We start from the raw sequence: 26,324 nt of genomic DNA, 5'->3' as shown, positions 1-26,324 counted from the left end.
CATCTTCGCCCTGATGCCGCAGTGTCTGCATGACGGCTGATATTTCTACTGAATCAAAAGCCTTCTCGTAATCTATGAAGGATATGTGTAGTGGTTGGTTATATTCTGAGCATCTCTCTATTACCTCTCTCTTTTCATCATCATCATCAGCCTCACTACGTCCACTGCTGGACAAAGGCCTCTCCTATGTTCCGCCAGTTAACCCGGTCCTGTACTTGCTGCTGCCAATTTATACCCGCAAACTTCTTAATCTCATCTGCCCACCTAACCTTCTGTCTCCCTCTAACCCGCTTGCCTTCTATGGGAATCCAGTCAGTTACCCTTAACGACCAGCGGTTATCCTGTCTACGCGCTACATGCCCCGCCCATGTCCATTTCTTCTTCTTGATTTCAGCTATAATATCCTTAACCCCCGTTTGTTCCCTAATTCATTCTGCTCTCTTCTTGTCTCTTAAGGTTGCACCTACCATTTTTCTTTCCATTGCTCGCTGCGTAGTCCTCAATTTAAGCTGAACCCTCTTTGTAAGTCTCCAGGCTTCTGCTCCGTAGCTAAGTACCGGTAAGATACAGCTGGTATTACTGGTCACCTATTCAGCTTTTACTGAATATACAGCTTTTACTGGTCACCTATTCCGCCGTCGGCCCCGGCCCCGTTGATTGTGAGCAAAAAACCTCGTTCCAAAGATCACCGCGGGAGGCCGCTAGTTGTCCACGCGTGCACGCGATCACACTTAAAGCCCTGCATTCGACGAAAAAAAAAAGTGCTCAAGGCCACGTGGCGCGCGTGACGTAGTTTCTTTGCCCTTCCACCTCTTCCTACTTAGCTTCCAGGGCTTTCGTCAAGACGAGAGAAGAGAGAATGCAATTGCAGCATGCGACAAACTTTTTTAACTCCACTCGCACTGGACGGACTCTTGAAATTTTTGCGACGTTGAATTCGTGATGCAATAAGCTCTTCTAGTAAGAGTGTTTTAGGGTCCCTTTAACGCATTTTGTTTGACAGGTGTCACGACGAAAACGAGCAAATTCGGCGATTTGTAGGCGCATTAGGGAGGCCTCAAACTACGTCGAAAAAGGCCGGGATAGTGCAACCATGGCCGCTAAAAACGCACAGGAACTTTCTAACAGCTGTAAAACTAGACAACCATGTGTTTCTAGTGGAAAACGTATCATGCCTTTCCAGAGGCGCTGATCAAGCACACAGCAAACACTAGATAATGTGCTGCCATCTGTGAGGCATTGTTAGAGTCTTTATGGCCTCCGAGATAGAGACCGCGCGGCGTGTATCTTGGAGGCCATGCGACACTTGATTCAGATCAAAAACCTGTATGTACCATTCGCGCGCACGTGCTTGTGCAATCTACTGTGTGCTACACGTGTATGTATCAACATATTAATAAGTATGCACTCGGTGGTTCAAGGGCGCACTAGGGGCCGGATTTCACTATCGCTTTCAACTCTTGGTGAACCTTAAGACGATCCTTAAGGCAAACCTTAAGGGTCCCCCAATTTTTTTTCAGGTTGTTCATAAATGCATTGAGAACTGCCAAACTCATGAGACGTTCACAACTGCTTCTGATGCACTGCAGGAACAGCCATACAAACAGTATTTATGAGTGTCCTTTTAATTCTTTATTGGTCAAACCCACAATACGGTTACAAGGCATTCATCGTGGCGCATAGGTAAATTCCTGTCCCATAAAAAAAGTCTGCGCCATAAATTGACTTAATAGGGGTGGGGATGTTTTATAATTTCAAACTGCTTAAAAACAGTTGGGTGCATGAAGTAAACAAGCAGAACAAATGTATGTGGGTTCAGAAATTTATTAGTGCAGCACTGCAGTTCAGAAGGCTGCCCAGAAGGCTTACATGCTAACTTGGTCCCCAGCAAGCCGGTTTATTTTTGTAGCAAGATGCAAAAGACAGTCTCAATTAAAGAATGCATGAACACACAGCAAAATTGTTGAATGGAAAATTACCACAAATTTTAACATCAAGTGTTCATATTTATTTCAGGTCAATTGTACTTTATGCAAACTCTTACACAAAAGGAACACAATACTTATGAGGAGGACTTCTGAAAAATCACATTGACTTCCACTCTGCCAAGTGTGAAAGTACATGTTGCGAGGCAGACAATGTACGTCATGAAATGCTCCTAACTGAACCTACACTGACCTTTCCATTAGCATTAAAATATTGCAGAAAATGCTAGGATTTTTAGGCAGTGTTCCTGAGCATGAACTTTTCATAGATACCATAATATACACTACAGTTAAGGCTGAAGAAAAAAGTGCCTCCATATTTTAAATCTACCAAATTTGTTCTTAAGCCAAAAATGAAAAAAAAAAGAACTCCCTATATAAAAAATTCCAAATAATTTTTAACAATCCTAATACAAGCACATATTGTTTTCGACTCTAGCATTACCTATATGCCTGTGCTCACACACGTGCATGCACACACACACACACACGTGTGTGTGCTCACGCATGGTATGGTACAAGGAACTTCACTGAAAAGCTATGTATGTATAATAAAGTGCTGGAACAAGATGAACATGGTGCAATTACTTTTCTTCAAACACAGGGTCAAACTCGAGCAAAAGAAACTGCACATGCCATGACAATCCCATAAGACACTGCTAAATATTACATGAAAAATAACTAGGTATTACTAGGAAGCGGTATAGCAACTACAATCATTCAGTACAGCAAAAGGCAATAGCAGTGCGAACATTACACACAGATATCGATGCAGCAAAATAGTATTTTTAAATACTATTCCATGTGTCACGATATTATTAGAACTTGTACCTTATTGTTAGTTTGCATGCGTCATAAGCCCAAATTTAGAACAGTTCCGAATCGAAAACACAGAACAGTCGTCTATAGCCCTGAATGGTGGCTTGAATGAGAAAGTATAGCAACATTTGTCGGTCATAACTTTAATAAAATATCCAAATATTCTAGGAAATAGAATGGGTTCATGACAAACCCAGACACCATAGTCTCAACTCTGATTAGGAGGAGAACCAAACAACCATGCTTTCACAACCAGCAATTACAGATTTTGTTAATAATTGATGTCACTATCTTTAAAATCCACATTGAGAGTTCTAGATTTCACATGGAAACATTTGTTTCAACCACTACCCAAAAGGCGTTCCACAAGGTGCAAGAATAAAGATTTAGACAAAGAGATTTATGAACATTGAACAACAGCCCAAAAAAATTTACAGAGTGCCATTGCTATTCACAAGGAACAAGCCGTTTTATAAAATAAGATGCCTGAGTACATCATATAAAGCAGCTTGGAATTGGTTCAAATCTACATTTATGTGAGAAACATGGCTACAACATCCAGTTGTTATTAATGCCAAGAATAAAGAAGATATTTATAGGTATATATACAAAGGAGGTGAAGTGCAAATTTTGTGACCTGTGAAAGCTCAAATGCTATGTAATAATTTTTGAAACTCTCTTCACAAAATTGCACGTACTAAAAGAAGCAGAGGATCAGAAATCCAGTTCTACAAGTAGGGAATACCAGCCCTTTCAGACTTGTGAATAGTAGCAGTGAAAAGAAAATGAGTTTCTACAAGTACCAGTATACTTCCTCAAAATGCGATTAGCTCCTGCCACAACAGAATAGATGAACTCACCTTCTTTGAAAATCACAGCAATACCAAAAAAGCACCAGATCTTTAAAAAACTTATTACTGGAATAATCTCCCCCCCGCCTCCCAAAAAAACTTAATAGCTAAAACTCACTGTTTCCCTTATCACTGTCATCAACAGCAGCAGCCTGTTATATGTTCACTCCCATTGACTTCAAACTCATACTGTGCTGCATGAGCAGATTCAATTTTATGCTACCTAATATCTTAGTTTTGTAACTCCACCTTAGTCTTCGCTTTTCTTGGGTGTGCTTCCCATCAACTGGTATATATTGCGATATTCAAACTGACCATCCATCATCTGTCCTCATTATGTGGCCTGCCCAGGTACTTTTATTTCCTTTTAATACATACTAAGATATTGGCTACCCCGCTACCTCTTCGTTACAGTCTGCCGTCTTCGTATCTCTCAGGGTTGCAACTACCATTTTTCTAGGCTTGTGCGAATATTAGAATGCTTTGAACATTCGCACGAATAGTTGAGTATTCGAATTAGTTTGATTTGAATTTATATTATCGAATATTTGCGAAGTATTCGCAACAAACGAATAGGTGTATATTAGTCTACATGTAATCCCCTGTAAAAGTGGTTTCACTGCAATATACGAGTGCTAAACCATGAAAGCACCTATCAAAAAAAAAAAAAATTGCCCGCAGCTTCCCTCGGGGGAACACTGAGGAGGATGCGGACCATATAATTGGTTAACGGGGTGTTAAAGTGCGACTTACTTGGGTCGATGGCTAAATTGGTTAACGTGGTTGTAGGAGGGGGTGTTAAATGAGTGAACACGTACACACGTATGCGAAAGGGCGGCGCTGGTCGAAGGGACGTCGATCATTGTGTTTGTGGATTCGTTGGAATTCATTTCACCGCGACCTTGGACGTCGACGAACCGTACAAACCAACCGACGAGCGGCAACTGAGCGAGCGAGCGCCGACCTTGAGTATATATATATACAATGCGACGGCGCATGCACTGTCAGCTGTTGAATGTTCTCGAAGCGCGACGGTGCATGCGCGTCCACTGGAGAATCAGGAGAATTGTAGATGTCGAACGCGGTGTGTAGAGGAGGAAGGGTGCACAGATGGTGGAGGAGTGAAGCGCGCGCGGTGTGTAGAGGAGGAAGGGATGCACAGATGGTGGAAGAGTGGGCGACGGCGCGACGGCGCATGCGCGCGCGTCAGCTGTCGAATGTTCGAGAAGCGGTGCGGACTGCGCACTACAAGGCGCGAGTATAAGATGCTCCACATCTAAAAAAAAATTCGATGTGCCGCGAAGCCCCTCTTCAAATTTAAAGGGGCACTGCAACACTTACTGAGCATGGTTAGAAAACGCTGCCGATCGGTAGTCGAGGCTACTCCAAACACGCGAGGCAAATATCATAGCGCAGCATGCGGCCTGCAATTCACAATAAATTTTCAAAGCTAAAAATTGCTTTCTTCTCTCAGTAAATGAAACTACAAGCTCAAAAATCACTTGTCACAGCCAAGAAGGAATATACGGCTATGGTCACAGCCATTGGCTGAATTGAGCATGGCGCGCTCGTCGTTACCCGGGCCGCCACGGGAGGCCGCCGATTGTCCACGAGTGCGTGCGCGATCGCACTGAGAAGCCGCGTATTGGAAGAAAAAAAAAAAAGGCGCTCACTCAAGGTCACGAGACGCGTGTGACGTATTTTTTTTCACCATGTCATTCCTCCCTGCTTAGCTTCTGTGACGTATTTTCTTTCACCATGTCATTCCTCCCTGCTTAGCTTCTATCTATTTCGTCGAAACGAGAAGAGAGACCGAAATTGCAGCGTGCGACAAGTTTTCGGAACTCCGCTCGTACTGGACTGATTCGAAAAAAAAAATTGCGGCGGTAAATTTGTGAGGCAAGAAGCACGTTTACTGGCTTGATGGCTACTTGAAGTGTTGCAGGGCCACTTTAAAGGAACATGTTACCCTCAAATCAATTCTCCATTTTATTAAGCTTGTTATAACGGCTTAAGCTTTAGGTATAATAAATTTTAGAACGTTAAGTATCTTACAGGTTATCACTCGCATCCTATTGAAAATACTACTCAAGGTTGTTCAGACTTCCATTGAACAAAAAAAAAAAAATGGCCACTTGCATACAGCCCCTATTTCAATTCAAAAGAAATATTGTACAGGTTAGTTCGGTCATGATAAATATTCCCCATTTTTTTATATGTCATACATACCATTCAAATTCAATACAAAATTATTTGATCAAAATCACTATTCGCTTTCAATTCACTTCAAATATAAAATTCACTATTCGCACAAGCCTACATTTTTCATTCCATTGAAGATTGGGTGGTCCTTAGCTTCTTTTGGAGTTCCTTTGATTTTCTCCAGGTTTCCGCTCCATATGTTAGAAGTGGGAAAATAGAGTAGTTGAACACTTTTTTTTTTACTGTGGCAAATTCCTGGTCAGAAGTTGGGAATGCCTGCTTTATGTGAACCAATGCATCCATATTTTTCAAAGCTTTTTTTTTTACATAAGTAGGCTCCCCTGTCTCATCTGTAAAACAGATGAAAGGGGCAAGGGAAACAAATTATAGCTATTGCTATGTCTTTTTATGGCTGTCTCTGTGGGGTGGCACAGTAAAAAGCTTTCCTTATTGTGTTCATGATTTTTTAAAAATTTATTTGGCATGTTTATCATAACTTAATAGTTGAAGTTGAAGTTGAAAGGGGTGGATTATTGGGCTATAAAGACCTGCTGACTGATGGCACCTGGCAGAAAGGGAGCAGTTTAAAAAATATAGAGCATGGGCCTTTTTTTAAAAAGGAAGTGGCAGCAGTCTTTCTATCAGTTTCACTATACTGATAAAAACAACAAAAATTTTACCGGGATGTTGACAACACCTCTGTATCTGAAGACTTTGCAGTATTAATAAGCCCAAAGAATGGCTAAGCCCTTTTAGAATTGGGCAATGTTCAAAGACCGATGCTGGTTAAGCCAAAATTACATGGCCTTCTAAAAAACTTTTTTACAAATTTCTTATTTTCAGACGGCCTTGCTTTCTGGTGCAAAGACCGAAATATAATACTAAAGTTGTGCAAATATTTTAAATTTGAAGTAATACTTGAATAGCCCACGCTATCGATTCATATCCCATTCAACAATTCACTACTAAAAGTTCTTGAACAGTCCAACTATTTTTCTTTTGAATTTGTAAGGAAGGACGCTTCCTGCAGTGGAGGCTCCAGACTAGAGAAATAGAACAATCAGTCGAATGACCATTTAGGATACTATTCTGCATGATGCCTGAAGTTGCTGCTCATAGCACGTCTTTGACGAACACTCCAAGATGTATGACTCCTGCTCAAGAATTTTAAACTGTGGTTTTCTTTGAATAAACTATATACGCATTTGTTGTGAATTACTACTTCACTAGCATCACCACGATTTTATTTATTAGAGATACAATGCAGTGCTGTAGCCTCTTTCTGGAAATGCAACACTGTACTCACATCTGGTAACATGATAACGTAATAATTACTATGTTACTTCAGATATCATTCAAAGTAGTTGTTTGCTATTAACAAGCTTTTTTTGTTATTTTACAGCTAATTTTCAATAGTACCAATGCACACAGTGTCAGTTTAACTAAGCCATTTTTTTTAATCAATCAAGCTCTGTACAAGCTTCAAATTTGATATCACTTTAACAATGCGACAATATTCAATAGTATTCCATTTCATATTCGCAGGTGATTACAAAAATACTCGTATTTGATTCGAGATGAAAATTTCTTTACACCTCAATTCAGGCATGCTAAAAAAAAAAGCGGGAGCTTCATAAATACCAGCAATCAGATGATAGCTTTTTTAGCTTGACATTGTAAATTACACGACTAACAACATCTGCCTGATTCGAAATTCGACTCGAACTTTTGCTCCTAATATCTAAGTCACAAAGAAAAGTACTCGAGGAGAGATATCTGCTACGCCATGACAGCACACATTGGAAAACGCCATTTTCATCGCAGCACTGCAGATAACGCATCGATCTTGTTGCCATCGTTTATATATTCTATGGGTGTGATGCTGTTCACTTAGGTGGAACACCAGTTACAGTTCTCGGCTAGTGATCTGAAAAACAGGTTCAATCCCAGCCCCGATGGTCGCATTTCGATGGAGGCAAAAAGCTTTATATGCTGCGCGATGTGAATGCCCATTAACGAACACCGGATGGTAAACATTTTCAGATTGAGGGTGAATTTAATAGAATATTATTTGAATAGTTGTCAACCACTTATTTATTTTGAATAGTTGTCAACCATTTGTTTACTATTTTTCGAATACTTCCAAGTGAAATTACAAAAAAAAAAAGGTTGCAGAGAATTTCTAAGCAATTTCTTACGAGATAAGAACATGGAAGTCTTTCTTTTGGCTAGGTTGGTAAGTACTGAAGAGATGGTGTTCCCTAGTTTTTTTATCATGTATGAGACAATGCAGAGGCGAACTGTGTTTATTTACATTATTTGGTACGACCAATGCGATGTCGGCTAACACTTTACATTTGAGAGGAAAAGACACTACTTCCTCCGCCTTCACCCTCTGACACTTCTGTGGAGGCCTAACTGATTTGGCAGACAAGAGCATGCTCCGTTTGAATTTAAAGTTCCTAATCTGCCCTGTAGAAGACAATGTATAAAAACATCTGAAATTTCAGATGCTAATAATGCTTATACAATTTTTTGGACTGTCTAGCTCAAAACAGCATTAAGTAAATCCTCCACCTTTACTCTGTAGGTTTACACCAGCGCTTTCATGAGTCTATCCGTTCGTATAGCCACAATGGAGCCCTAAAGGCAGCTTTGCCGCAAAACCAGAATGTAATGTGGTGGGGCATATTGAAAATATGAAGAATCACTGTTACAAGGCAGCGCACTAGGTTGGAAACAGTGTCTTTTTTTTTTGAGTCATTACATTTGTGACTATAGCAAGTGTAAAAGGCAGCTTCATTGCAATGTGAGAGTGGGATGGGGTGATGCATGAGAAAAAAAAGTCTGAAGGGGACATTGCCAGTCGGATGTTGAGTGCATTTGTCTTCAGAAAGTTTGAATATTCACAATAGCGAAACTCCAGTGCAAATCGAATCAAATAGCAAACACCATTAAAAAAATATTCGAAAATTCGAATATTTGCACACTTATAATTATTACATTAGTGAAATGCACAAAAAAGGGGTGACAATGCCTTGAACTTCTCACACATTGCAAATTTTTTCAGATTTTCTCCAAGCTAATAAATAGAATTGACCTGCTTTTGAGCTGCTATTAATAATGAATACTTCTCTAATTGAATGCGGTGTGGCGCTCTGAAATGACCTACTAGAAGTAAACCTGGGGCAAATGATGTCTGCTAACGCCACAGGTTAGTACATGTTTGCATGTAGTATGTGCGAATGCATGGGTATAAATGGGAGGGCTTTTTTTGCTACCTGTATCCTGTCTTCCTTTAGAGTTCTCCTAGGCTTACGCATTGCAATGACGACACTGGGTTTTTCGATTTCTGCACGCTTTTCCCTGTGCAAAACAGGAGCACCTTCCACTCAGTTTTTTCTTTAAGATGGGGGCAAAGATATACGGTTCCATAATGCAGCAGTGGCTGTGCATTGTGGCTGTGCAAGATGCTACTCGAAAATATTTTGAAAAAGTATTTAGCTTAGGGCATCAAAAATTTTGCTGTATATATAGTAGTTTATTCTGACTCGAAATAATTAGTTTTATAGTGGGCTGCACAGTTTTCCCTTCTTTATAGTGACAATGTACAGAATGCAGTTCTTTTTGCAATGACTTTTTCTGCCACTATATTTCCATAATTATGAGCCACCCATGGCTCATATTCCTCCAAAACAATTGTAAAATCAAAAAACTTACTAGAAAGTGTGTATAAAATATTTTATTGATCTTTAAAATTTTCAATCTGAAAGTCTTAAAATGTTCAGATGAAGTAATTGCTGACTTCAATCTCATGATAATCATATAAGGGATATCAAACTTCAAAAGGACACAACAGCATTTTTCACAAGTCAAGGAATACTATGTAGGAAAAATTTCATCCAGTCCAACCCTAAGAATTACCAAAAATACTTAAAAAAAGTTGATAAAAATTGCATCTAGAAAAGAATACAGTTTACAAGTGTGGAAAAGATGCGCTTTTTAAAAATAATTCTTCCTTCGTGAACACTTGGGAATACTGGCTACTTTGAGCATGCATTTTTGTGAACTCGTCACGTAAACTAATATGGCAAGCAGCCATGCGACTCTAGACAATGCGCTCCTAGTTTTTGACCACCATTCTAGACTCTTTATATGCAATTTTATCCTATTTCCAGTTTAGATACAACCTTGACATTTTTGTCATAAAGGTGGAGAAACTTGACAAAAAAAGCACGGAACAAAAACATGCATTTTTAGTCTAGTACCTCCCTCCTCTTGCTGTTCTGACTGTTCCATTACTGTTGGGCGTGTGTGTTTGAGTAATCCCAAGAAAGGACAGAGAGTTCCTATCTTGTCATTTCATTACGCTTGCGCGAAGCACATTTTAAAGAGACTGCAGTGTGCATTTCATGAACTTCATTTTGATCGCATTCAACAGATTGTCCAACACCCAAAGCAATACTATCACAGGAGTAAGAGGTTCCCAGCAGTGGCCATTAATGATGCTTTTAATCATCAAAGACACTGAGGGGAAGCAGTAAGGCGAACTACATAAATATCTGCCAATTGCATGGAGGGCAAGTACTGTCATTCATTGCAACAAATTATTCCCCACTTACCGATTCACTTACCGATTTTACATTAAAAAAAAAGGGAACATGCACTCTAGACTTTAAATTTAAAAAGAATACACCTAGTAAGTAATTGTGATGTATAATACCCATTAGCTTTTGTTAATTTATCAAGGCATTAGGACCTGTTATGGAAACTGAAGAGACATGCCCATTCATGTGTTGAGACATGCCCCTTCATGCCCATGAAGCGCCACCAGAAAGCAGCATCAGAGAGTGCAATGCATGCACTACGCTTTTTACAAGAGCCAACTTGCACTGCAAAGGCCACACTAGTGTCATGCCTGATTCCATGACTTTAGTGGTATGCCTAAGCGTACGCTGCTTTGCCTCTTCGAGAATTCTCACTTCGTTATCTAAACTAAGTTCAACTTTGGGGAACACTTCAACACAGTTTTCCTGTGTTGTTTGTCAGTAAAGACAGAAAACATATAACGGCAAAGAACTGCTTTTAACAGAGCAAAATACTGACTAGAGAGCACCTAATTTTATGCTCACTGAGGTAAATGCTCAAAAACATTCATTATTTTGTTGGTTTCTGTTATTTATTCGTGCAATAAAAAAATAAAATGCTGACGCTTGCCCATGGTGACCAAAAGGCAATGCAGAGTCTGCATAGGAGTGGGATTTGTCCATGAGACAGAGTTCCACGAATGCAACAGTTTCTGGCTGTATGTATGGCTAAAACCAATACAGCTTCACAGTAAGAGTTATTGTTATTCACTTGACTCGGGCAACATCAAACAAGTATAATTTACCAGAAGAGCCCTGGAGTCATTATTTCAGGTCACAAAATTTGAGTTGAGAGAAACCGGACAGTGTAGTGCGACAGATATGAAAAATGCCAACCATGAATATGTGCCATCACCACAACAAGTTATTACCAGGGTAGGCAGCATACAAAGAACACCAAACGTGATGCAAAGTTGCACTGCAGTGACACTCATATACAACACTTGACAGGCTAAACAAATACTTCAAAATTAAGGACACTGACGTGAAATCAAATTTGATTATGCAGTAATATTTTTTTTTTCAAGGATGGGAAGGGAGGTGGGGGTTAGCACATCACAGTGTCTGAAATGCTAAAACCACACAAACACACCAATTCCAACAAATCAGAACATTGCCAAAAGGCTTCGTGTACTATATAGTTTTCTACATATATGAAGAAAAATAAGCTGCACTCACTTTGTTGTGTAGAGTTACTAATCAATTTAAAAGAGTACACAAACTATCTCTCACTTTGTGCAGAGTCAGTAGTATGCTGCCCCAAGAATATGTGGTGTCCAATTTAATACAAAAGATCCCATTACTTTCAACATGGTTACATCTTTTTTTTTTGTCACATCACCAATGAAACAGTACTTATGAGGAGACCGTGGGCCAATAAAAAATATCTAAGTAAAAAAAAAGGTTCTCCACAAAGTTTGATATCATCAAAAAGCCTTTGCAGAATGTGGTTTGAATAAATGGAACAACTTAAAAATGAATGAAGCTCCTTACTTGCAATAGGCTGGACAACAGTTTTATGGCTGAATAATAGGATGAACTTCAAAAAGGATTCATGGATAAAAAACAAAAACAGCTAACCTGTACATAACATGGCAAAGAGGAAAAAGCTGACTAATAAAGTGACCCTGCAACAACTCCGGAGCGTAAGCAGTAGCAGTTTATTGTGTTCATCAGCAAAAAAACCACACCTGCAATAACTGCAACTCTCTCACCTTTTTGTGGGCACCTGTACTCTCTTACAGCCATGGAAATGATAACACAGAAGAAAAGGAGAGAGGGGAGAGGAAAGCTACTCCAAAGAAAAAAACAAGCACAAAAAATTCAGGGATTATAAACAAATAGCACAGGTTCATAACAGCACATAACACTTACAATATATGAGAATGGACACAGAAAAACAAGTACGAAGCTGTTTGCTCAAGATCTACTCACAGCACCACACACACAGATAAAGTGTTATAAGTATTAAAAAAAAGGAGAGACCTGTGCAGGTGAATACAAGAAAATAGAGGATTACCAAAATGCAAATAAAAACTGCTTTCAGCTTGGTTATGGCAGCGTGTCACATTTCACCCTCCAACTGATGTTTTATACCATGCTGCAAGTCACATCACCACCTCCACCAAAACAGACAAGTAGCAAAACCATAGTGGCTAAATATTTTGCTGATAATAGTGCCAGCAATGCTTTCAATCTTTGTGAATGAAAGCTAGACCTTTGTGATTGTGACTGTAGATATGATATACAGAGTGTCCTAGCTGTTGTGCAACAAGTTTCAGAAAATCTTTCTATATAACTGAAATGAACGTTACACCGTTAACAGCAAACTGAAAAATGGTTTGGTATTTTTAGTAACATTTGTAATTAGTTTCCAATGATGAACTCGAATTATCACATTTATGAAAAATATGTCAGCAGCATATTAAATGTTACATTGACAAAACAAAATTTTCAACTTGTTTATGTCGTGCCATTATTATTGTGGATACTTTTTCTGCCTTTAAAGAAAGCCTCATAAAATTGTGGCACTGTGCTAAAGTGGCATGCTTGGCATTGCAGCAAGAACACAATCATTCGCAGATGCTGACGATGCTGCTATTGACGATGTTGCCATTGCTAGCGATGTAAAATTGAAAAGTACCCCCAAAATGCTAAAGCTGTGCGACTTTCAAACAACAAGCCAACATTCTGCCAGTGTAATGTATCAATAAAACATAAATATGATGCATTTGTCTTTTGTTGAAATGGTTGTTACCATTTTTTTTTTTAAGCCAACATTCTGCCAGTGTAATGTATCAATAAAACATAAATATGATGCATTTGTCTTTTGTTGAAATGGCTGTTACCATTTTTTTTTTAACGTAGTCAGAAAATGCTGCCAATCGGCAGTTGAGACTCCCGAGAACATGTGAGCCAAAGATTATTGAGCAGCACATGGCATGAAATTAAGTTTGAAAGACAGCTAAAAACAGCTCAATCGTCTCACCAGAAACAATGCTGCAAGCAAAAATGACAATGCCATAAGCACAAATCTATGGCTATTGGCTAATTTGAGCATCGTTAGCTGCTAGTTACCATTGCCGCGAGTGGCAGTGATGGGCCCGCGATGCACTTACATGCAGTAAAGAATTTCACCAGTGGGCTCATGATCACATTGAAAGTAAGCCATGTGCTCAAAGAAAAAGAATAAAAGAAAGCTCTAAATGTCATGATGTGCTCTGATGAGCGAACGTAGCACCTTGCCCCCTTGTCATCCTGCCTGCGTAGCTTTCAGTTCACTCACTTGTACGAAAAAAGATCACTCTTGACGCATGCGATAAATCCCTGTGATTCCACTAGGTATTGACAGATTCTGAAAATTTGTTGTGGCAGTTGATTCGCGAGGCAGTGAGGTCATTTGATTATTACTTAGAGAAGGTGTTGCAGGACCCCTTTAAAATAAGCAAAATTTAAGGTAATCATCTACATAATTAGGATGATTAAAAAATGCACAGAGGGCTTCTTTAGGATATAATTAGCAACAATCTATGAGCTTAACCCATCTAAAAGCTTTGCATTTTTGTTAAAATTGGTGCACGATAGCTTGGACACCTCGTATATATTCAAGGGCCCCTATGTGACAGGTTTATAAAATCCTAACATTCTTCCTTTTTTTTGGTATGTATATTCTCTTTAATCAAATGAGCAACTTTATGAGATAGGATACAGAAATTTTGACTGCACATGAGTACAAGCTACCCTACATACTCTCATCCAACCACTATAATGCCTTGGCCACATGACTGTCAACTAGTGCAGAAAATTGGCACTGTGCAGGAATGTAATCAGTACTGGGCGTTTTCTTGTGGGCATTGCAGGGTCCCTTCAAATGACACTAGATTTGCAGTGCATAAGCTCATGCTTACAGGTACAGACATCCATAGTGGGCAGCGCACAAAAGGAAACACACAAGAGAAGGAATGTTTCCTTTTGTGCGCTGCCCACTATGGATAAGTTCCAACTCGCCCGCCTTTCGGTGCTACAACGGTACAGACATATTTCATAAGTAATGTATGCTGCCACAACCCTTTAAGTGGTTTTCAACATAACATTATTGACCTAATAAGAAAACACAGATTACTATTGTGAGACACTGTAGTTCTAAAGGATTGAAAGGACCTGCTTATGTTGTTTTGACAAAATGCTTGAGTTGACCAGATTTTACCTTTGCATATAACTATTGCTGTTACTTCTGTTCTTACTGATCAGTGGTTGATATCCTGTATGCTGGCACAGTGTCCATAATAGTTCTAAAATTGGTTTACTTATGAATTCAACAAGAAATCAATTGAAACACCTACCTCTGACTTTTGTCACAACTCACAATGATTAATCAGCACCTTGGTAACCTTCTAAGAAATACATTACTTTTTTTTTCACTCTTCTTATGCCTACAACAAAGAGTCTCAGAATAACAATAAAACTGAGATATATGTAAGACATGACAACTAAGAATTAGGAGTGGCCAATAAAGGAACAAATTTTAGCATGAGCCTTTTCTAAGCCCAACAAAAGTGCATGGAATGAAGAAAGAAAAAAAGAATGAGACAGAATAAAATGACTTCTTTGAAAATAAAGTTGCTACGAAATGTGAAAAACAAGCAGAACACTAAAATTCTTTCATACGCAGAGCACCACTTGTCAGAAACTACATTGCCAATGCAATCTCTGTTGGTTCTGGTCGTGCATGCTTTAGCACTAAAGTGCTGTTAAGCGGGGCTGTATATCGTCTGTTGATTTTATTTTTCTGTGCAGAACACCAACTGTTGTTCTGTATTTTATTCCTTTATTTTTGCTATAATAATGAGGCACATTGTCAATGCCATACTTGCCTGAAGTAATAAATTGGGCAACAGTGCCATCAAAAGGACTCGCAATCGTGGTTTAACCTAAGTAAGCCACATTCAATGGCCATGAAGCCTGGGTGGTAATCAGGAGATGGCCCAGCTCAGTTAATTAGTGTGCATGTCCATAGAAACTGGGAAAAGAAAAACTCATAATAAAATATGTTAATAAGGTAGTATAAGCATCCAGTGCTTGGGTCAAAACTGACACACATTCTATGCACACGAGGAGGTTGCAGCACTAACACTGCATAGAGCTGCTAAAAAACAACTGATGCCACGATGTGTACAATAGAAGCTCATGAAGTCAGGCCTAGGAGTATGCATTATGATACGGACAAGACAAAAACTGAGGACATATACTAGTTATTCTCACACATAAATCTGTTCAGTGACAGCTAGACTTCAAATTCATTGGACAACTAAATTCTGGGTTAATGAATTGCACTTAATGTGCACCAAACAGACACTATCAGTAACATGTGCGCAAGACATAATCTTGCATTACAATGCCTACAAAAGAAAAAGAAGCACACTTTAAGAGGGCACACTCACATGATAGCACAGGAAAGAGAAGTTGCCAAAAAAGCTTCACATTCTCACAAACATGCTGTGCTCCTATACTAGATTAATTTCAACAGAGTTCAGGTATGGTAAGCTACTGGTTACAACCACTATGCGGAGACACATTACGAATGTGTCAATAGAATATATATTAAAGTAGTCTGAATTGTGGTAGCAGAACTCGTTTTCCATTAATAAAAAATATAATAAAAGAATGACATTTTGTCATAAGTACAGACCCAATGAAAACCTACAGCCACATGAATTTACACAAAAGTAATAAGAAAGAAACGCAAGTGAAGATGAAAGCAATCCTGAATTTACAGCTGGCAAACAAAATTGTGCTGATTCTGACCAGACTATACAATAACTTCAGACGCCTCGCAATACTTCTGAATTTCTATGCAGGCATTCACTTTATCTGTAGCTTGGCAAGCTAACATGAGTGAGCAAACTTAAGGGATGCTTTTGTGCCCTCGAAAAGTAAGAAGAAAAAAAAGGAGAACGTGTTCATAATGACATCTTTGCATAGAAAATGCTTACAATATTGTTGAGGGTTTCTTAAGCTCGACTGGTTGACAACTTTCCAAAAATAATCTTGAAAATTTAAACCAAGAATTACTGGGGATCTTCAACATTCAATGCTGTTGTTTCAAAAATATATATGATTGACAAGGAATGTTACAGCCAGCGAATGTCTGACACATACTTATGCAAAACAGTATGCTTATAAAAGCTTGGGTCACTGCTAGGGAAGCAAAAATTTTCAAGTTAAAAATAAGTTATCTATAAAAAACATCACCAAAACTGCTTTAATACATTTCTAGGGGCAACTCTTCTGACCCCATGGCAAGACCAAGCAAAGCTGGTTACATAGCAATAATAAATAACATTTCTAGTAAAATCGTGTAAATATGCATGCAGAAAAAAAGAAACCTCTGCAGCTGCATCAAAAGCAAAACACAGCCACAAAAACCTACACACCGAAGTGTCGTATAACATGGCTTCACGAAAAAGTATTACAAACATGCTAAGTAGAATAGACAAAACAAAGCGGGCAACATACCTATGAATCACGTAAACATCTAAACAACATACCTATGAGTCGAGTAAACATCTAAAAAATATCACCTTAAAGCATGCTTACAAGTCAACAGCATGCTGCCATGCATGTTACTCGGAAAGCTTCCAGTAGTAAACATTTTTCCATTCTGTTTACATTGATTAAGTTTCATTGCAGATATGTACTGTACTAACTGTATCTACTCCATTGTTTCACATGGGCAACTAATATATCTTGCACCAAGGCAACTTGTTTGCAAGCAAATGAAGATCTACATGGCACTGGCACCTCCAGGCTTCTTTTACTGCATAGCAACAAAGCCTGTTATACGTTAGTGGTACGGGCGGAGGCACATTATTTTATGTTCTTTTAATGAAAGCCTTAATATAATGTTTATAATTTGTATAGCAACACAAGAATTGAGCTGAAACTAAAAACTGGTCAACACACACATACACACGTACACACACACACACAAACACAAAAGCAGCCTAACTCCAGTCTGAAATAACAAAGTGAAAAACAAAGATGTAGCTATTGAGGGACTATATATATATATATATATATATATATATATATATATATATATATATATATATATATATATATATATATATATATATATATATATATATATATATATATATATATAGGAAATTCTTCGAACATCATTCATGCGGGACCCGACGTATTGCATGCAGGGAAGGGACGACAAAACTTTCACGAAAGTTGATTTAACGTTTCAAGCTGGTGGACCAGCCTACACTGATGAAGGCAGGTCCACCTGCTGGAAACGTTGAGTAAAAACGCTTTCATGAAAGTTTCGTCGTTCCTTCCTAGCATACATATATACAGGGTATCTCAATTAATATGTTGCATGATTTAAAAAAAAACAGCGTTATGCAAAGCAAAGCTGTGCATATTGTTCTTACTATACTGTTATAGCCACTATATACACACACACTATTAATTATTTATAATCACATTTGTAACTCAAAAAGTACTTGCTTAATTATTAAAATGTCAATGAGGCAGACGTGTGCATGTTGAAATGAAATTTGTCTGTGGTACATTTAACAAACGTAATAATTGTGTGCCCATTTTTTGATATTAATACAAAAAATCCATGAAATATAAAAAATAAATTACTAGACTGGTGCATGCATTAGAAAGAAAGCCTTCAAACAAGCTCACTTTGATGTAGCCAGTAGCAATGGAAATGTAGAAAGAAAAAAAAATGGACCATCTCCCCGACGGGAACCCTGATGGGATGCGAAGCAGCAGCGGTGCGCACGGCGTTGACCTGGTTGAAACGGCCGTCGACGTAAATGCTAGAAGAACAGTTTGAAGCGAAACTCAGTGTAGCGTTTACTTGAGTAAACGTTCGTTTGAAACGCAAAGACATGGGGAGGCAGGATGCGCTGAAAACACTTGCACTCGGCTACCTTGGCCTGCATCGCGTCGGTGTTACCCACACGCAGCCCGTATTCTCGAATGGAATTGGGGTTTTTGACTCGCACCTCGTCGGTGTCGCTGGTCTTCCACTGCCAATGCTTGTGTTCGGCTTCCCTGATTCGCGTGCCTTGTTGGTGTTGACAATGCCATTCACGAACGCGATCGGCTTCGCTAACCCTCGCAATGCCGGTGACAGCAGAGAAAGATATGCGCACACTAGCGGGAAGCATGCTACGACGTCTTGCACGTCATCGTGATCGCGTGGCAAGCAGCGGCACGCTGTCGTCATTGTCGGCGCCGTGAAACTCTAGAGGTGTGCGCACTTGCCGGCTCGCGGATTCTTCTCGCTGACAGATAGAGAGGTGGCACAGGTGAGATGATGCCCATGTGAGGAGTAGGATGGAGGGTTGCCAGCGGTGGAGAGGGTCAAGCGAGAGAGAGCTGACATGCGATGAGAGCACAGCAGGCGAGAGAGAGATATCACCCCACACTGCTAGGAGGGCGTGAGCTACTTGGCACCGCTCCAACACCTGTGGCGAGGGGAACAGTGCGAACGAAGGGACGGCATTACATGAGCTAGTCGAAGAGCTGCTTCGCATCTACAGATATACGGATCAGGCTATCGGCCACTTCCCATTTAAAAAAACCTTGATCTTACACAGTGTGGCTGTAATCGCTCTATTCAGAACAGTGATCTGGCTGTGCTATCAATGAGAACAGTCGACCAAGAGATACAAATGCTAATAATGACGTACAATCAAGCGGAAGGAATCCCTGCGTAACTGCGACACATGTTGCTGGCACCCGACATGTACCTTTGCCAATGTGCAAAATACTCTCTGGCAATGAAAAAGAGGCAAAGCGGCTGGTTCCAGTATGCTTATTTGAGGGCACTGCTTTGTTTAGCGGCTGTGAGTGCAGTCACAGGATATTTTACATGTTTTGTGTGCTTTTTTATTCTCAGAAAAAGTGAGCACGCAATTATTACGTTGTTAGAAGTAGCATAGAAAGATTTCATTTCAACGTCTGCATGAGTGCACATGTGCTTTATTGACATTTTTTATAATTAGGCGAGTACGTTTTGAGTTACAAACATAATTATGACTAATTAGTAGTCATTAAAAAAAAATATATATATATATATATATATATATATATATATATATATATATATATATATATATATATAAATAAGCATGGTCACATATAGTAAAGTGTCCTTTTTTCTCTGAGTGTTTACTTGAAGTAATGATAGTACTATTTATAATATTTGAAATTTTACCTGCGAAAACCATGATACGATTATGAGGCATGCTTCATAAATGGAAAGCTCCAGAAATTTTCATCTTCTTTAACGTTCACTGGCATCTCACAGTACACAGGCCTCTGGCATTTAGCCTCCATCGGAATGTCACAGCTGCGATCGGGATCGTGCCTGCGACCTTCAGGTTCGTCCACTTGGAGTGCAATTGAGAAAAACAATTGTTTGCTGCAGACCATATGATAAAGCCTGTTGCATCAATCTTTCTGGAAGCGTGTCCAAGTCATTAGAGCCTCTTAATCCTGCACTGTGTTGAAAACGTGAATATTCTATTAAAGCTAACATTCAAGAGTAAATGTTGCATTTGGCATGAAGAAGTGAAGAATAAAGTAGATTTCATAATTTGCAGGGACCCAGGCATAGTACAGGATACAGAAGTAGCAGGCAAGATAGAGTGTAGAGAGCAGAGTCTTGTGAGAGCAAACACCACCCTCAACCTAAAAACAACTAAAGAACAAGATTAATTACTTGATTGATATGTGGGGTTTAACATCCTAAAACCACCATATGATTGTGAAAGAAGTCATAGTGGAGGGCTCTGGAAATTTCAACCAGCTGGGGTTCTTTCACATGCACCTAAATCTGTGCTCATAGGCCTACAGCATTTTTGCTTCTATCGAAAATGCAGCCGCCGCAGCCGGGATTCGATCCCATGACCTGAAGGTCAGCAGCCGATTACCTTCACCACTAGACCACCAAGGTGGAGCAAGATTAATTAGTAAAAGCAGGCCAACCTAGATCTTTTCAGGAAAGTTAGGAATGCGCTTGTGATCAAATATCATGCCTTAGAACAAGAAGAAACAAAGAACACAGAGGGAATGAATGAAGCTGTAACTAGACTAATTTCTAAAGCAGCAGTTCAAGTCGGAGGAAAAACAATGACAAGGAGTAAGCAAGGTCTCTCGAATCACAAAAGACTTAATAAAAAGTCGCAGCGTTGCCGCAAAGGCAAAGCAATGAACGCAACAGTAACAAATTGTAAGGTCCTCGCAGAATGATAAGCAGATTGAAACATGCCCCACGTTTCTCATGCACAAATGGCACACAAAACGTACTTACAGGTACAGATGAATGTGAATAAGCATCTCAGTTAATACTTCGCTGTGTTTGAAAAGCGTGCCCTTTTTGCAAATGGAGACTGCACAACGATTGCAGTGACCTTTCTGCGCCCGGGAACTACAAAAGAATCGTTCTGGTGAAAGCCCAAGGCCAGCCAAAACTTATGATTGTCCCCACTACGAGATAAGCACGCACATTAATGTCTACCCTGCTCCTCCTTTGCGGGGAAAAGTATGTGTGGGAGATCAGAGCGCGCGCTGCCATGTGGTGGTGTGGTGACGTGCAATCATTGCACCATCCTACTGGTAATGCTCGAAACATGATAGTTCCCCCGAGATGCCCTTCACCAATGGCAAGTGGTAGATATAAATAGCTTGCCATTTGAACGTTCAAGGAGATGGTCCTTCGTGGCTCAATGTTTAACGCCTCGCACTCACAGTTTAGAGGTTTCAAGTTCGATTCCGCGCGTCAGAGTCTTTTTGTGAATTTTTCTTTCTTGCGTTTTCATATACATAGATACGAATAAATATACGGTAAGTGACGGCGATGCCGACATGGATGTTGACGTTGGCGGCAAAATCCAGCCGAGAGTGTCCAATAAAAAAAAAAACAAAGACAGCAGATGAAGGTGACTACCACAAGAAGTAAAATAGAATTTGTTGAGCTATTACAATGAGAACCGTACAAAAGTAAAAAGAAATACTAAATTCTAATGTCAAAGAGGTAGAAGCAGCAGTTAAAAAAGACAGCAGCATCAAATCAGCTAAAAATAACTGCGCAGGAAGAACGAAAATTCACCAATTAAAAAATAAGTGGTGAAACATTGCCGGCAAATTCAATCACATAATGAAGTTGCCGAAAGCCTTCTTTACAGCTCCCAGGTAAGTAATCCAAGTGCACTAAACGAAATCAAACTTGATAGGATACTAAAATTCCATAGGCAACTCACTATGAGGTTAGAAAGGCCATACAAGATATGTCCTGTGAAAAAGCAGGTGGAGAAGATAGCATAACAGTCTATTTAATCAAATATGGAAGGAAATCTATGTTTAAGAAAATTGAGACATTTTTCATAGAATGTCTTGAAACTTAAGATGTACCACTGGACTTGAAAAATGCCAACATAAATGAAATATGAACACCTAAGAGAGGAAGTGTAAAAGGCTAAAAATTATAGACCCCTCAACTAAGTCTCAAAATCGCACAGATTATTCTCTCAGGTAACTTTCCAATAGGAGAGCAATGCTCGCTTTATTTAGAAAAAAGCTAGCTACAGAAAAAGATACTCACAACGAATTATGGCCATGAAATCAAAGAGGTAATAAAAAAATATAACGAACGTTTCTATATAACTCTCATTACACTACAAAAAAGCATGGAACCCGACAGAGACACCAGCACTGCTGGAGGCACTGCATCACCAAAGTAAGACTCGACACATTTATAAACAATATCTACAAAAATTCTACAGCCACACTACGTCTCCACAATAAAAGCAAGAAAATTGCAATAGAGAAATGGTATTTATGAGAACTGACAGACAATGATGCCAAGAAAAGTATGGGGTGATGTTATTAGAAGTAATTACGTAACTTGGAAGAACAGACTGCTGGTGGAGCTGGTAAATTATTGAGGTAAACTGTGTGAATATCGTAGGTGTAGAAATAAGAAACAAGCAATACAGGTGCATCTTTCTGGGTATGCATTTTTTCTAGGTACGCTCCTGTGTTGTTCATTTTTACTTCTTAGGGCTTTGTGAAAGCAGCTCATCATTATATTGCGAAGACCAATTTGGACACGCAGATATTGAATTGTGATAATCTGTGGCCTTTAAAACAACGGTACCAAATTGGGTACCCAGGGACCGAGGAAGTAATAAGGTATATATGTGCATTAAGGGGAGATTCAATTCGAAAAAACAGTTGTGTTAATCTATAGCCCATGGAAATGACATTTTTGCTACATATATATAGGCTTTTATGCTGATTTCAAATATGTAATTAGTTTTATAGTAAGTTGCACAGTTCTAGTTTTACACCATGACAATGTGTAATGTGTAGTTTGTTTTGGACAAACTTTTTATGCCACAAAACGTTTATGTTCTAAGCCATTACAGGCTCATATTGCACTACATTAGCTATAGAATGCAAATAACTATGAAGAAAGTGAATATAAGACATGCTGATGAACAGGAAAAATTGTAATGTCACGATTCTTAGAATCATCAGTGCATACTAAATGTGCACTTTGGGTTCGTAATAATTATACAGGTAATGTGAAGTTTTACAGGAGTTACTTGCACCCTTCACATGTTAAGAAATATGTGGGCGAAATTTCATCCCATTTGTGCTATCGCAAATACCAAAACATGACGTTCAAATTCAAAAAGTTGCCCGAAAATGGATCTTGAGAAAAATGCATTTTAAAGGTTGCAGTGGAAGCTCATCTATGTGGCAAAGATGTTTTTTAAAATGATTTCTCCCATCAAGAAAGCTTGGTATTCATAGTCATTCTGAGCATGTGGCTTTAGTAAACCCCTGATGCGAAACGCAATGGCAAGTAGCCAGATGACAATTTTCAGGGGACTCTAGACAATGAGCTCATTTTAGTTTTCAGTAGCAACTTTGTGCTATTTAAAAGCAATTTTAACCTACTTTGAGTTAAATTCAACTCTTTAGTTTTTTTCGTTTTGAAAGCAGAAAAACTACACTCGTCAAAGCAAATGAAAAGAAAAAAAATATGTGATTTTGGAAGAAAACTTTTTTCTGACTGGCATCTCTCCTTATACCCCTGCCACCGGGAAAATCTAATGTCATTTACAACGAATGAGATTAAGTGGACCTAATGTCCTTTTACCGCTGTGATGTCACACGACGAAAACAAATGTCCTTTTTAATTGATGACCACGACCTTGGCATAGCCCTCCTGAGCGGTGAATTTTGAAAGAAATAAAAATATACTAAAACCTGCATATAACAGGCGTCTGTCCCCCAAAACAATTTTTATGAGTAAAAAGGTGCTCCTAGAATATAAACATGGCCACTTAACACAATTTGCCACACCTGCACGACACACTCGAAAACCAACATGACCGCCGATATGACCGGGCGGGAGTACAGTGAACTGAAGCGGGATCCATGACTGACTTACCAATTGCAGAAATAAGATGGTGGAAGAGATTTTGTGTAGTCACCACAAAACTCAGACGATTAACATCCACGGTATAGGCAACGACAATGGAGCAAAAATGAAACATGGCTGGTGCTGTAGTTGAGGCAAGTAATAAGTTGATCTAGTAAAGAATAAGATATTTACAAATGATAAAGAATATGTATACAAAAGTTAACTAAAAGTTCCTGACATCGAGACTACTTATTTGGTCCGATATCGAATGTGAATGTGTTTCAGGAACTCATTCAAAAGAAAATGTCACTTTCATCAAATGGCATTAGTTTTTTCATGTGACAGCAAACAAATGACATTACAAAAGAATAAATTTGCTGTATATGACACTATATTTGCCATGCGACAGAAGTATTAAACGTGGGAGCGTCAGTCAGTGCCGCCAGTAACCATTACGGCGAGTGTGCAACACACTTAGTTTGCCTGTTAGGTAGGTAAGTTTCTAGGTAGACGTAGCGAAATACCATAGACGAGCTTTGCGCTCGAGCACACGAAGTCCGATTTCAAGGCACACCGGATACCGAGAAGTACTAGTGGCAGACGGTGAACCCATTGTGATGGCGTGCCATGGGCAGTCAGTGTTGCCTTGAGTTGCCGATGGAAGCGTTCCACGAGGCCATTGGTCTGGGGATGGTAGGCGGACGTGCGAAGACGATGTGTACCATGGAAACACAGTAGTTCGTGAAAGACGGCAGACTCTAATTGTGGTCCTCTGCCAGTCACTATTTTGGTAGGGCATCCGAAACGTGCAACCCATGTTGTGACAAATGCACAACCCATGTTGTGACCATTGCTGCAGAGCTGTCTGGATGTGGAGTCGTTTCTGGCCAACATGTAAAACTGTCGACAGCTGTGAGCAGGTAGCGAAATACATCACATGGTGGGAGTCGTCTGACAATGTTAATGTGGACAATGTCTGAACGATGGTCTGGCTGCAGAAACTTGCCCGTTGGGGGAAAAGGGTACCTGTGGACTTCAGCAATTTGGCAGGGTGTACATTCACATACCCAGTCGTGTACATCTGCGTTCATCTGGGGCTATACATAGCGTGATGACATAAGGCATTGCGAGGCACGAATGCCAGCATGCCGAAAAGCAGCTTGCGAAAGTACAAAGGTTTTGGGTGTGCCTGTCGAAGTGTTGCAGACAAGCTTGGCGCCATCGAGCAGGAGATCGTCCAATTGAAGTGCTGTTTTAGATGAGCACAGTTTTTTGAGCTTGGGATGATTAGCTTAGTGAGCTGCGAGCGTGTGCACATTAAGTGGTGCAGGAGTTGCAGGTGATGTCACTGCGTCCACATGCCTGAGAGTGCCAGCAGGTATATTCTGGTCACCGCCGATGTGTCGGATGTGGGTGGAGAATTCCAATATAAACAGGAGATGGCGGATTTCTCATGGCGCGTGTGTCGACGGGTCTCTGAAAAGTGCATATGTGAAAGGCTTGTGGTGTGTGAAAATGGTGAATGATTGACCTTCGACAAAAAAGTGAAAGTGTCGAATGGCGAGGTAAATTCCTAGTAGCTTCCAACCGACCAAGGATGTTATACCGAGCTTGTGTTGGGCTGAGTTTCTTGGAGAAAAAGACTAAAGGTTGCCATGAGTTGCTAACCCGCTGCTGGAGAACTGCTCCCAAGGGCGTGCTAGACTCGTTACTCATGAGGGCGAGAGGTGCCGTGGAGTAAGGATGCGCCAGGAAGGCAGCACTGGTGAGTGCGCCCTTGATCTTGATGAATGCGTCTTCAGCAGTGTCGTTCCAAGGTAGCAGCGACATCCTGTTGTCCTTGCTGGTAAGTAGACAGTCCAAAGGGGCCACTATATTTGCACAGTTCTTGATAACTCTGCAGTAAAAGTTAACCATGCCGAGGAACTGTCGCAGCTTAGTGACCGTTGTGGGCCTCGGGAAGCTCTGTACTGCGTTGATTTTTGAGGAAAGTGGGCGGACGCCTCTGGGGTCCAAATGATGTCCGAGAAGAACTAGGTTAGAGGCACAACTCGCTTTTTGAGACGTTGATGGTGATGCCGTGGTCAGACAGTAGCTGTAGGAGACAACCAAGATGTAAATGCGCTTCAACAGATTTACTGGCTACCAAGAAGTCATCAACGAAGGCGAAGACAAAGGGTAGACCACACGTGACTGTCGATGAAACGTCGAAATGACAGACCAAATGGAATTCGCAGAAACTAGAAGAGTCCGAAAGGTGTTGTAATGGCCGTCTTGGTTATATCTGACTCAGCCAAGGGAATTTGGTATGGTGGCACCATACAGAGCAGCGGTAAAGTTTTGTATGTTG

General features: G+C 39.9%; 1 protein-coding gene across 1 annotated transcript in view; it reads right to left on the bottom strand.

The window, feature by feature from the left end:
* The window catches only part of LOC142775148 (uncharacterized), a 45,291-nt gene extending 19,487 nt beyond the window's left edge, over positions 1 to 25,804 (bottom strand). Inside the window, exon 1 of the mRNA XM_075876487.1 lies at positions 25,629 to 25,804. Within this exon, the coding sequence (XP_075732602.1) occupies positions 25,629 to 25,804 (176 nt within the window). The remainder of the gene's footprint in view (positions 1 to 25,628) is intronic.
* Between the last annotated feature and the right edge of the window lie 520 nt (positions 25,805 to 26,324).

The sequence above is a fragment of the Rhipicephalus microplus genome, chromosome X, assembly GCF_043290135.1.
Source record: "Rhipicephalus microplus isolate Deutch F79 chromosome X, USDA_Rmic, whole genome shotgun sequence".
NCBI lineage: Eukaryota > Metazoa > Arthropoda > Arachnida > Ixodida > Ixodidae > Rhipicephalus > Rhipicephalus microplus.
This window is presented reverse-complemented; position numbering and strand designations above follow the sequence as displayed.